The following is a 14,423-nucleotide window of genomic DNA, read 5'->3' on the forward strand; positions in this document are numbered from 1 at the left end:
CTAAACACCACGAATATGAACCTCAAAAAACAGAGAGACCAGCTAAAAAACACAAATACAGACCTCGCAAAAGAGAGAGACCAGCTAAACACCATGAATATGGACCTCGCAAAAGAGAGAGATCAGCTAAAAATCAAAAACATGGAACTGACTCAAGAGAGAGATCGACTGTCATCAAATAACAATGAACTGACTAAACAAAGAGACCTCTTGAATCAGGAGAAAAATTAACTATTGAAAAATCTTCTTCAAAAAGGTAAATATGAAACAAATTAATATTAAGTTGGACAACTTTTTAACATTTTGTATCTTTAGTTAGGTTTAAATGAGCATGTTCACAAATGGCAGGTTTGGTTAGAATAAATAAAGTCAAAGGTGGCATCGAAAATTTATGTCTTAAATAACTGAAAAGGTAAGTCTCTGTCCACTCTGTCTACAAGAGAAATGTGCATGCATACAATGGGTTCCATTTGATTTATCCAAGTGCAAAAGCAGATCCAAGTGCGTGTTCGATTTCACTTCTGCCACTTTAAAGATAGGAAGAAGAGGTCTGTGTGTCGGCGCATGGTCTAAAATGGTTGTCCTTGTTTTTTACCAGTCTCATCTCCCATTCTCCTTAAAGGGTCACGAAACACCAAAACACTTTTTTTTTTTTAGATGTTGACAGACATATGTGTCCCACGTTGCTTAAAACACTAATAGGACACATATTTCACAAGAAAGTGAAAACTTTATTTATTTATTTTTTGCTTTATTTTGAGCAAATTCGTTCTTTCAGTTTAAAAATAAATTTTGAAGTTGCTTCACAGCCATGCGATCATTGTGTACATTCCAGCGCGAAGACTGGATGACTGCGCCAAATGGTACAATGTGACGTCTTTGAGTTTTCAGCATTAAGTCACGAGAAAGACTTGGTTCGAACCAATCAGCGCGCTCTATTGTGTATGAGATGCAACTTCATTAATATGCATGATAGCTTCGCAGACTGTTTTTACCTCTTAAAGTGTTCAGACTGCAGAGAGACACCACTTTGTGTTGTCAACCGTAATTAAAACAAGTGGAAGAGGAATTGTTACAAGACATGGGTTATCAATGTTGTGTTTATAAATGTGAAGCAACAAACGTTTTGTTTTTATTTTCCTGCGAGGAAGCACCGCTCTCGTGTCTCGTGTGCTCTGCTAACATGCACCAAAAATATGTTTTATTTTATTTTTAATTTTTTAAAGAAAACTTGTAACTTGAGAGCTTTTCCAGTCTGGAAATGGTAAAACCCGAAGTTGACACTCGTCTTCTTATAAAAAAAAAAATAAAAATAAAAAAACATAAAACAAATGCGGTTCCAGTTTGAGTTGATTGTCCTGTCTCTATGGATTTGTTAAGTGTGTGACCAGTGTTTGTTGTTTATGTTTATTAGGATGGCAAAGTAAGTTAGCATCATTAGTAGTACTCTTTCCGTTTTAAAGACATACCTTAGTCAAAATTATTTACTTATAGGGATGTAACGGTATTGTAAATACCGTCATACCGCAATATTAATTTTTTTCAATATTACCGAAGTCGCATAACTCAGTAAAACTATAGGTCTTCTGAGAAAATTTGCTCAGGCGAATGAAGCGAACGGGAGGTAGCTTAAACTACATTTCCCATCAGCCCATGCGTGGCCATAATCCTTTGCGGTCTGTTGTAGCTACAGATCCAGTAATGCGGAAATGGAGTGTGCTGCTAGTAGCGGAGATGAAAAAAAAGATGGAAATGATCGAACCTAAAGCGAGTGTTGTCGCCGCGAGCGTACTGAATAGCAGTGTTGTCACGCGCGTTTTGATCAGCTGTGTTGTCTCGCGCGTATTGTAAAGCGCCGAGGGGGGGTTGAGCGCGCATACTCAAGAGCGGTGTTGTCTACTGAAGGGCTGGACGGAGGTTGTGTCGCGTCGCGGGGGCACTTTTGATCGATTTGGAAGGGCATTTTCTATCCAAGACTAAAAAGGGCATGTGCACTGCACAGGTTGAGCCCTATGTGTGCACGTGCCTGCAAGTTGGGGAATACGACTAATAGGAGTCATGGGGACTGCAGAAACACAGCACACTGTTCAGATTGATGCAGACATTGACTTGTACCACAAAGAGACCTCTATCTCACGCATGGTTTGTCTTCTCAAGTGGGGGAAAGACAATGCACAACGTTACCCACTGCTGTCAACATGGGCCAAGTCATATCTCTGTCCCAGAATCCTCAGTACCAAATGAGAGGGTTTTTTTTCTGTTGCAGGGGACATTGTAAATACCCAGAGATACCAGCTTTTACCAGATTATAGTTATATGATAATTTTCCTTTAAACCCATCTCTATCTAAGTAAGTGAGTGAGTGATTAAATGTTGAATGTGATGAGTTTTCAACAATACTAAATTGAAACTTTATTTTTTTACATGGTTTAATAATTTTTTGTTGTTAAAATTGAAGTTCCTGTTTCAAAGCTTACAGATAGATGACTAATTTGTATGTCATTGACACTTTTGGCACTTTTTTGGAGTATTTTCAAAAGTTTTGTTTTTCCTGTAAATGATTCAATAAATACCGTACCTTGACATTCATACCGAGGTATTACCGTACCGTGAAATTCTGATACCGTTACATCCCTATTTACTTACCAAGTTTCCTGTACGTTAATATTAGTACAACATTATAGACTAAGAGATCCGCTGTAATTGCTGCTCTCTGAATGTAAACGCCTTAATCAAACTATTACCGTTGTTTTTAGGATTTTCGCTACATTTTGTGACAGGATAGTCTGTACACACACAGCTGTTTGACACTATTCTCTGCATCGACCAAGAAATGTGGAGTTTTGTTTCTCCAATTCGGCTTGCGGTATCAAATTCCATTAAAACACTCTTCCAGCAGTTCCTCGCATTCAATATCTTGTTTGAATCGGGGGGCATGCATGAAATGTTCATGAAAGTGCCAAACTGCACTTAAAGTCGACAAATTAAAAATGAAACACCCAAAATTACATGAAACTCTGGAGGAAATGTGGATAGCAAGGTGACGCAATGACGTTAATCGAATTATGTGTTATAACATGTAAAACGGGATCATAAAAGGAACATTTAAAAAGCAACTCATGTAAACATCTTAATCATTTCATTGTCTAAATCAGATTAAGGCAAATACTTCGAATAATGGTGTCCATGTAAACGTAGTCACTGTCTGTCTCCCTTGCGTCTGTGTTTGTGTTGCTGCTGTGAAAAACTGTGCATAATGAAACTGCATAATGAAAGCGCTTCCATGGCCCTTTAAGAGTCAAACAGGTTACACCATAGCATATTAACCATTTACATGGCAGACTTTGTAAGAGGAAAAACAGAATGCTTCATTAACAGTTTAAGACCATCTGCATGACAATAAAACAAGCCTCTTTCATTCTGCCTCTTACTTTTAACCGTAGATTAAAAAAAAACTGTAGTGGAGGCACTCCACTGAAGACTAATTTCCAGCAAACTAATAAAATGAACAATAATAACAAGTGTGGTCAAAAAACATGCCATTGCCATAAATTGATTGACTTTATTAGTGATGAATTCTAAAGCCCTCTGCGGTGAAGGCAGCATGGGAGGTGGTAGTGGTTTTTATATTTATGCAGAAAATAATCTTTTTTAAACATTTAACCATTTAACTGTTTTTATATTTCAAAATATTTGTGTGTTGCTGTACATCATTGTGTGTGTGAGAAATAATAAGTACTAAATGTATGATGCGTGTAGTTTTACTGTAATTAATAATATATCAGAGACCGTAAGGGGCTGTATGTGTTCATATATGTTGCATTTATGTATTTATTTTATATAATTACAGACGTTACAGTAGCCTATTTTGCACTGTCATTGATCTGCAGTTATAATCAACTCCTGTTCATAGAAAAGTTAGTAATAAACATGTATAGACAAGTATTTATGTGTATAAAGCATCTGTTTTGTGAGATGTGCTGCTCATTATGATATGTGAACGATCCGTACAGCCTTACTGTAGACATTTATTCGAGCGAGCATGACGTCGACTTAAACTTTGTCATACACCACGCCCACCAAAAAGGGTACCTCTCAGGTAAACAATAATACTCCTTAGACACGCAAGTTATTGTTGTCGAGCGTCGCGTACACTGTTAATCCACACGTGACTCTGAGCTCTCAGAGAGAAAATGAAAACGAAACCTAACTGCAGCAAACTATAAAAGCAACACTTCACGCTTGTTTTGCCAACACAACGTGGCGTCTCTGTCCTGAAAACACGGTGATAGTAATGAATATTAATGAAGTTGCACAATAGAGAGCGCTGATTGGTTTGAACCAAGCCTTACTCATGCATTAATGCATCACACTGTAAGACGTAATAAGACTCACTCTGGCACAGACGTCCAGTCTGCACGCTGGAATACAACGCTATAGCTGCTTTTCCACTATCGTGCCAAACCGTTCTAAGAACACTTCGGTACGGTTACGGTTGTTTCTCCACTGAGCCTGGAACGGCGCGGCACGATTACAAACCGTTCTTGGCCCGGAATTCTCGGCACGGTTAGACAACCGTGCTGAACTGTGCTGACAGATTCTGTGTGTTGACGTCGCGACTCGGTTGCTAAGCTACCACCGCTGGCTCAGCAGAAGCGCGCTGGTCATCAGACATCCTAAATAAACTACAGTACATTTAATATAAAATAATGATCCAGGTCTAAACAATACAGTTTGAAAAAGGTTTTAAAACCATAGAGCAGTCTCTGGCAGAGAAGTGAATAACTCATCACATTCTTACGAAGATATTTTATTCATTAAAGTTATTATTTTATTGACTTGAATACAGACCTACTTCGCCTGCCTGAATGTGAGTTTATTGCACGCAGCGCTGTATTTCACAGCACAAAACTCGCTCTGATCCGGGAGATGCCAGCGATTTGCACTGCTGACTTTTTTCCTGCTGCGCATCGAATAAAGCGAATAAAGTCACGCTCAGCATCGTCGATGTCCAAATTCCACAACAACATCACTATATCCATGGAACACGAACTTGCAGACTCTTTTAACAACGAGGAAATAATTGCACTTTTTAATTCAAAGCCAGGACAGCTTGTTAATTCCGGCGAGACCACCTGAAGGACGGCGTGTTCGTGTTGTAATGTCGGCCGTCCAAAAGACTTTGCTTGAAAGCTTTACGGAGCGGCACTGTAACTGTCCAAGGTACTGTTGAATGATTTATATTATAGCATATGCACTAATAAACAAGTCAAAACAATGAATGAATTAAATAAATATGGATTCTTAAATGTCAGTATTGCTTTTACTCAAAAAATATCAATACGTTTTGACAAATGTTTTATAAAAATAAAATGAGCAATTTTCATCATTTCAGCTATAGGCAATTATATGATTCAGTTATACATATGACATTTATGAGGCATGTAACATGTTTCTGTGTTTTTGTTCTTGGTGATCTTTAATATAGCTACGCAAATATTTTCTAAAACGTCAAGCAATAATTCGCCTTCAGCTTGTTAGTTAATTATGAACACAAAATAATTATAATAATAAAAATAAAATTATCAAAATAAAAAAATAATAGAGCAGCATTTTGCTAAATATAATAGTGCTTTATATGCTTTATATCCTGCTATATGTGTTGTTTCAAATTCGTTTTTTATTTCACTTGCTGCATTCGTTATTTAATGTTTGAATAGTAAAACAAACAACAGCCATTGCTTAATTGGTTTCATTTTAACATCATAATGTAGTATATTTTATATCATTATCAACTTTTGATATAAAAACGCAGTGTAATTTAATTGATTGTTAAAAATGAAATAATTAATGTGCTGTGTTTTTATTAGTGAAAGTGCCCGCTCAACTTTGACAAGGCCTGTCCAAAATTATATTTCTGCCACTATATGCAAATGCACTATTATTGTTGTCTTATCATTCTTTATTTTTCTGTTATGTTCAGAGATTTTAAATATTTATTTCCCCTCTAATTATTTTCAATCATCACGTTACATTTTGGTAATTTTCCCTCCAAATAAAATTTAGCCAAAGCTGCGCAACATATAAATAAATAAGGGTGCACATGTACCTATATTTAGCACCCCTATATGATAGAGCGGCATAACAGTGTTTAGTCGCATGGTTGCTTTTGCTTTTATGAAAAAAAAAAAAACTTGTTTCGGCTCTTATTTAACTTTAATTGAACAAAGGGAGCCGTTTACATTGCGTTACCAAGGCAACTACTGATGCGTTTTGTGTAATGTTTTAAAGAGCTTTGTCGCAGCACGACAGTGGAAACTGAAACCGTATCCGTGCTGTCTGGCCCGGTTTGGCACGGAATGGAACAGTTCTGTTTAAAGAACGATTCAGCACGATAGTGGAAAAGCGGCTTATTATATCATTACCGTGACGCAGCTTCAAAAATGCGTTTCAAACCGGAAGTATGAATTTGCTTGAAATAACGCAAAAACAACCAATTTACACTTTTTAGTGAAATATAGGTGTCCTAATAGTGTTTTTAGCAGTGTGAGACACATATACGACTGTCAACAGCTCAAAAAATGTGTTTTGGTGTTTCGTGACCCTTTAAAATTTGTTAACACGCTTTATTGTAAACTTAAGTGCAAAGAGGACTCGTTTCGGAAAATAGAATTGAAGAAATAAAAGACAACTAAAATGAAAGCACAAACATTCAGTACAAATAAGTAAGCCTAAATAAATAAGTAAATAAATAAATAAATAAAGCAGTCTTATAGCTAAATAAAGAGAGATGTTCAGTGTTTGCTATTTTGATAGGACTAAGACAAGACATTTTCATTTGTTTTTATTTACATTTTCGCTGTTGATTATATTTTACTATCATTTTATGTCTCAATTATTGTACATAATAATAAACGAATAATGAAAATAAACGAATAATGAAAATAGGCCTAAATTAATCATTTACTTAAAGACATTGTGGCGAAACACTGAGAAACGGTCAGGCGCATGGTCAAAAGAGCTTAAGTTGAATGTTGCTTCATCAAAAGCAAAAAAATCAATTGACCTACCTCAAGCAGATCACTAAAAGTATAATAAAAATTATTTTGCCGGAGGACATAAATTAAGTCTGGCAGGTTTATTTTTAATAATTTAGTTTCAGTTCAGTTTTTTTGGTTTCAAAATGTCAATGTTCTCCTTTAGAGTATAACTGTTGTTTTGTTTTTTTACTTAATGGCTCAGTATGTTTTGTATTTTTTGTATTTGCCTGAAACTCAAGTACTTTTAAGAAGCGTGGGAACCCTGGAATAAGTACTCTGCAGAAGTAAAGACTTCAAAGGCTTTGATTCCATATTTGTGTGTGCGTGCGCAGTTGAAATCAAAATGATTAAAACTCCTGTGAAATTAATTCTTATAAAATATTTCCCTCTCATTCCCACTGTTGAACACTGTATTCATCTTTATTTCTATTGCAATTTTACAATGTAGATTGTGTCAAAGCAGCTTAACATTGAAGTTCTAGAGAATTGAAACTGTGTCAGTCCAGTTTTCAAAGTTAAAGCTTAGTGTAGTTTAGTTCGGTTCAGTTCACTGTATGACCTCCTTTATTTGTTTACCGCAAAACAAGATATTTTTTAAGACAGCAGAAAACCTGTAAGACTTGAGCCACATAGTAGGATACATTGCATGCTGTAAAGAATACCTTTGTGGTACTGACCGTTATGGACATGAAAAGAGAGAAACTCATGGTGAGGCCACTATCCTGACCTCAACCTGGTTCAGAACCTTTTCAGCATTCTCAAGCAAAAGATCTATGTAAACATAATAGCAGCGATGCACACAAGCTAAACATCTTGTTTGGTTGTTTGTATTCAAATATGATTATTTGCTCTTATCAACTTGTTGCTTGCCATGTGTTGTTGATCTAAGATTTTATTCAGTTTTATCGGCATATTTATAATGATTATACGCTGTTTAACAAGTTTCAAACTTACAGTGGTTTATCTTAAACCTTTCATCGATCATTTGTCCTGCAATTCACAGCAAAAACAAACATAAAAGCATTGTCTGATTGACAAGCAGCAGCGACATGTTCAAAAGAATGTACCATTAGAAGAATATACTATCTAGCACCAAATGGGACAAATTTATGCCGCATTTTCTAAAATAATACAATCTGTATTTAGCTTTTCGCTTGTATGGGACACCAAATGGGACAAATTTATGTGTCATTTTCTAAAGTAATACCATCTTATTTAGCTTTTCGCTTGTATGGTGGCTCTGTACTGCCAAAACACCTCTTAAAACGCTTTATCGGACATTACATATTTGTACATTACTGTAACACATTTCATTTCAAGAACATTTGAGCTGGTTTCAGTTCTTAGTTCTTTTATTTCAATTAAAATATATTTATTTTACTTGTTTGTTAATGAAATCCCATTTTGTTATTTAACCTATTATTTTTGCAACAGTCAAGTTGCATGTTATGCGAAGAAAAGGAAATAATTTATTTTTGCCATGCTGATTTATGTGAAGTTATATATAGGTCTATAAATTCACCTTGCAATTTTAAAATTACAGCTTTATTTGCATAGGCTATTCAGTTAATAAGATCAGTTCAAACTTTCATTAAGTTTTTAAAATAAAATCAGTTTTTCACTGTATAAAAATCTAACATTTTGAAATATTTATATTTAATGGCTATAGCATATCAGCCTCTAAATCTTAAGAGAAAAAATCCATATGAGTGCATCCACAATCAAAACATACAATGCCAAGACATTCAAGCAAAAACTGCAAAAACTTACAAGTTCAATGGATGCAAGAATTATGGGGGAGATATCAAATAACGAGCCCTGTTGGGATTTTGATTAAAATGGCATTTGATTTTAGTAAATATGACTGCAAATTTAACAAAACCATTTTTAGTCCTTCACAACATTTAAAATGTTTTCAAACTCTGTTGTGCATAATATTTTTGTAACACTGCATTTCATTTTTTTTTTTATCTGAAAATGTAAAATTGATACTCCCTGTCTTATGCATCGAATAACTAGAAAAATCAGAGAAAGTTATGAACTGCTTAATATATTTGGTACGCAGTGCATTTACGTAAACAGTTTGTTAACAGTAAAACTCTTTGTGTGTTAATAGTTTGGTGTGTGTGTGTGTCATGCAGTATGTGGTTTCTTATAACTGTTATTGTTTTACAATGTTAATAAAAACAATGTTTTTGCCATGTGTGATGCTTTGGTTTTGCATTATTCTACTTATTCATATTTAAAAAGCCTGTTTGAAGCCAGTTATTCTGGAGTTTAACTTATGTTCAATATTTACTCAATATTTAGAGTGTGTGTGTTCATTTTTGTGTATAGGATATTTGAGTATGTGTGTTCGTGCCATTAAAACAAAACAATGGAACAAAAACAGAACTAAAATGTTTTCAAGAGTGGTGACATCACTCTTCAACCTAGTTATTCTAAGTTGGACAAAACTGATGTCATTTGACAAAGCTCAATTTATGCCAAAAAAAAAAAACCCAACCCATACCATCCAAATCTCTCCAAATTATTGCAGTTTGTTTGTGCTGGAATTCTTTTTTTCTGTGCTGCTTTGGCTTTTCAAATATTAAAATAATATTTATAGGTCTCTCAGTCCCTGAGCTGCTCCAAATCTGCTGTAAATTAGTGTCATTTGTTTGTGTAGGTAGAATTTTCTTTTGTGCTTACTTTAGATAGAAAAAAATATAGGCCTATCTAAAATAATATTTAATATTTAGATTGTGCAAGTGAGTTTTGGGGGTTTTAAACTCTATTTTTTTTGTCATGCAGTGAAGGAAAAAGATCCAAACAACAATAAAATCATATTAAATATTCACATCAACATTTTAACTGTGCGTTTTAGTGTTTAGTCAAATTTTGATTTAATTTCAAGACATAATTAATACGAATGGCAGATTAACCTGCTACTGCAACTCCAATATGGTAGGAAATTAAATCTGAAAGAAACATGGCATGTGACTAAGGAACAGTGGGGTCCATTAATGGATATATGTCCCAAAGCTTGCATATTCTACTGTTAAATACTGAAAAGTATGTGCTTTTTTTTTTTACAAAAAGTACATATTTTAAGGATATAGCATAAGCAAATTGGGATGCAGCAAGGGTTTTCTATGCATTGCATGTAAAATTGGATGTAAAAGGTGCGACCTATAACATCTATTTAGAAAACACATCGGAAATCACCAAATTTTACTGTCATGTCTTTATAATGACAAGCTCCAATGACGATGAAGTTCAGTAGGTACCTGCGACTGGAGTTGTGGTTTAGGTGAGTACTGGCAAAACTTTGATTGCGTTGTCCAACCTTGAGCACTTTCCAGGCTTCTTCTGCACTGTGTACCTGAATCCAGGTCAAATCTAAGGGAAGCACATGAATTATTCAATATATATATATTTTTAAAGTGTACAATTAAATCAGTATCATATAATAATATATTGTGCTCTTTGTGAATCTTACCCTTCACATAAGGGTTTCCATGTTTGTCATCACTAAGGCGTAGTGTGACTCTCTTGCGGGACTGAAGGGAAGGTGGAGCGTCCAGGAGATCATAAAGAAATTCATTGTAGATCTCATAAAACGAGACCCACACTGAGAACTGCACCCCTTCTTCAAGATCCTCCCCACCACTGAGACACAGACCATTGGCCTCCAGACAAACACCATCTGAATCTGAAGTACAACCACACACAGAAGTAGAAGAAATCTCATTTGAGTAAGACTGGTCACATTTTCTGCAAATCAGCAAAAAATTTTAACAATGACACCTTTAGTTATATTTTTGGTGAGCTTCAACATCACAAGATTCACAATCAAAGCCAAAGCCATTCCATGATCTAAAATGTTAAACATAAAATGTAACATTAATAGATAATTGATTAAAACATTTAATAAAGTTTAGATTCCCATTTTGTTAGCGGCTACTTACCTCAACAAATATGCTACACTGACTTTAAAAAGCCCCTCTTATGGGTTTTTGAAAATGACCTTCCATGCAGCGTGTAGCACAGCATCAAGTGAATGAAAACATTCAGCTGAGCTTTAAATGTGAAAGTGTGCCGTGTTTAAAACTATTGATTCTTTAAAGAAATAGTCGACTCAGAGTCGAATAAATGAATCAAGTTGGGTTTGGAACTTTTGCTTGAACGCATCGACGTCGATACGCTACATAAGCAAATGTAGTACTGCATCTTGTAAAATGTGAGCGCGCTTTCCCAGACACTAGCGAAGTGCGTGGGATCACAGGACTGATCATGACGCGAAGATGACAATCACTGACAGATGGAGATTTGGCTGTGGGGAGGGTTAAAGTAAATTTTTTACAACAATACCACAGTATAGCCAACCTAGCGCCATGTTTGTTCCTGTCATTTTTCTGATGATTGATATAATAACCTACGCTGCAACACAGGATTTACCGGCCGTTTGCTATTGAAGGAGCAGCAGAGACTATGGGACTTTGTCAGACTTTGACAGGGACTTTGTCAGTAACTTTTACAGTTCAAATGGACCAGTTTCTTTTTCCTCTGGATCATAATATGCAAGTGTCATTAAAATTGTTGCCTGATTTTGTGTAGTTTGCAAAATATGTGTTTAATTGCATGTTATAATTGTAACCATCTGGCGGGATTTGTAATCACATATCTATTATAGATCAGTGCTTGTACTGTATCTCTCAGGTTAAACCTTCATGGGGCTATTGACGTATTGCATCCAAAACCACGTTGAAAATGTGACGCGTGCTTCTTCCTTTACCATTTTAAATGCATTTCTGAACTAGTGATCCTCTGCTGTTTGCCTTTACTATGGCCACCATCAGCTGTTCATACATGCGCAGCGTGGTCAATTGTCACAAAAGTTCAACTATAGCCACTGTGTGGATTAATTCTAAATGTGGGTCGTTGTTATTACTAGGGGTTAGGTTTAAGAGCAGAGTAATATGCTAGTGTTTAACTGCATTGGGCTCTCACATACTGTGTGCTACTTCCTAGCTGTGGTGGGCATTTCTTGCCATCTCGCACTGAACGCAGTGGACCAATCACAACAGATTGCGTCATCTGACCAATCAGCTCAGATTAGCATCGCGCTAAAGAGGGGTTTGGGAACAAATGAATCACTGAATGAATCATATGGGAGGTGCTGGGATAAATGCATATTATAAGACAATGAAACGTTTTTTGACCGTGCATGCATATCAGCCTGTTGTTAGACACCCAAAACCAAAATTACCTTTTAAATGCAAAATAGGGGCTCTTTAAAAAAAACTTTTTAATTTTAACTACAGGGTTTTTTATGAAAATGGTAGTATCCCGATCATAATTTTTTGCTACTCAAAACAAGTATAGTTAGCATATTCTTATAATTTCATCAAAACAAATGCTAACATTAAACAGAATTAAACTCCTGACAAGTGCTTGAGCATCACTTGTGGTCTGTCGGCAGCCTTGACTGCCTGGCAGATTTGATAGAGGGGGCTACCTCCTAATTCTCTATGCAGGAAAGACCTTGTAGCTAGCTAGCTAATTTTATAGTGAGTAGCAAAAAACATTTTTTGTTATATTTACTTGTAAGCTCAGTGGGGCAGTTTCAGGCAAGCTCAGTTATATTTTGTCATTAATAAAAAAAACAATTCTAAGTTGATTGTAATGTATCCTGTGCAACTTTTGTAAAAATCACTTAAACTTTAATTGCTTTTAATTATTATTAATTTAAAAATAACTTTTCAGTATGAAGTACCTTAGTGGTAAACGTCAGAAATGTTCTCACCTTCCAGCTGTGTTGCTATGTGACTGGTTGCTGAGAGTCCACTTATGCCACTGTCCCAGGACAAGCCTGCACGCAGCCTAGACTGGTTGCTTTCATCCTGAAGCAAAAGGGCAGCAATTAGAGATTGTGAAAATAATCAAACAAAACAAAAAAACCTGAAGCACTATTACAAGCATTATTGTAGAGAATTAGAAGCTGGTAGTGATTCTTGGTTACTCAGTTTGATTAATTCTGACATCACATGTTCATAAATGGTTGACATGTTTTAAGTCTAATTGCTTGAATGAAATTGACTGATTTTGTTTTTTACGTTTAAATGGCGCTTTCAAATTATATCTCATGAATGTATCTTTGCCAAATCTGTAATGTGTAAAGAGAAGACTTGATTAAAAATACATTACGTATAATAGTTAAATAGCCCTGCTAAAACTACTAGTTAATGGCTGTGCTATATTGTCAATGTGTTAAGACAGGTTTGTTGAGCATTGTCAAAATATGCATCAGTAAAAATTACATAACCCATTCTATTTGTGCCATTCTTCTGTTTACCTCTTTTAGTAAAGCATCACGACGCATTTCCTCAGCACGGACCTCACCAACATCTAGCTTACGGACTTCCTGGCTCAGAACAGGCTTGAGGTCCATGGCAGTGTACAGCCGACCAGACAGCTTCAGGAATACAGACACTAAAGCCCTTGGCAGAAGACCTGCCTCAGCACCTGCCCCTGTTCAATCACAGCAACACCAATTCTCTTACCGTAACCTTTCCAACCTTACAGAAATATAATGCGCCAAAATCCAAAATGCATTAAGCAGCCACCTTACCTTGTATGGTGTAGGTTTTGCCGGAGTTAGTCACACCGTAAGTATAGAGAAGGCGGTTTTCTCCACGTAGAACATCTCGCACCATCTCCCGAATGGTGTGATCATAAACCTCCTGCTGAGAGGTTTGTGGTCCAAAAATCTGCACAAATGATAAACTATTAAATTCACAGTCTTAGAACTCTTTCAAACTGGTCACTTAAGACTGAAAAAAAAGAAATCATTGAAGGCAACTTGAGCATAAATGGGTTTAGCGATTTTCCACTATAGTGCTGAACCATTCAAAGAACAAATATCAGATAAGAGTCTCAAGAAGAGAAATATCTGATTAACGTCCATATTGCTGTTTACATTACACTTATGCTACCAAGGCAACAACAGACACATTTGTATTACATTATAAAGAGATCCGTTATCAGCAAACAGTGGAAATTTAAAATCTGGCAGGTTGACAAAACTGTTCAGCCCAATATTGAAAAATGGGCCATTTTTATGCTCTATACAAGGTTCCCAATTTAGTCAAAAATGAGTCCTGCATTTGAGCCTAAGCCTGTCAGGGCCCGACTTTTCTATGCTCCTAGGGCCGGGTTCCAGGCATATTTTCATCTCATAGCTAGCGCACAATAAACTATTTAATTTTTTTCTTTTTTAAAGTTTAATGAGATCTAATGCGTGCGATCCAGAAGTGCTAGTGATGCCTTTGTGGATAGAGATTTCCAGCCACGTGCAATGGAGAACACAAAGAGAAAAATTGCCAATGGCAAACTTAAAAC

General features: G+C 35.8%; 1 protein-coding gene across 2 annotated transcripts in view; it reads right to left on the minus strand.

Annotated features, from left to right (window-relative positions):
- kif20a (kinesin family member 20A) overlaps positions 1 to 14,423 on the minus strand; it is a 47,395-nt gene that overhangs the window by 25,347 nt on the left and 7,625 nt on the right. For both annotated transcript variants that reach the window (XR_015519479.1, NM_001161470.2), the window contains 5 exon segments: positions 13,654 to 13,792; positions 13,378 to 13,553; positions 12,829 to 12,925; positions 10,522 to 10,734; positions 10,310 to 10,421 (listed from right to left, as the gene is read on the minus strand). Coding sequence is in view for 1 of the 2 variants with exons in the window: in NM_001161470.2 (NP_001154942.2) it covers positions 10,310 to 10,421; positions 10,522 to 10,734; positions 12,829 to 12,925; positions 13,378 to 13,553; positions 13,654 to 13,792 (737 nt within the window). In the remaining variant the exon portion in view is untranslated.

The sequence above is a fragment of the Danio rerio genome, chromosome 21 (genome assembly GCF_052040795.2).
Source record: "Danio rerio strain M-AB ecotype USA chromosome 21, GRCz13ab, whole genome shotgun sequence".
Classification (NCBI taxonomy): domain Eukaryota; kingdom Metazoa; phylum Chordata; class Actinopteri; order Cypriniformes; family Danionidae; genus Danio; species Danio rerio.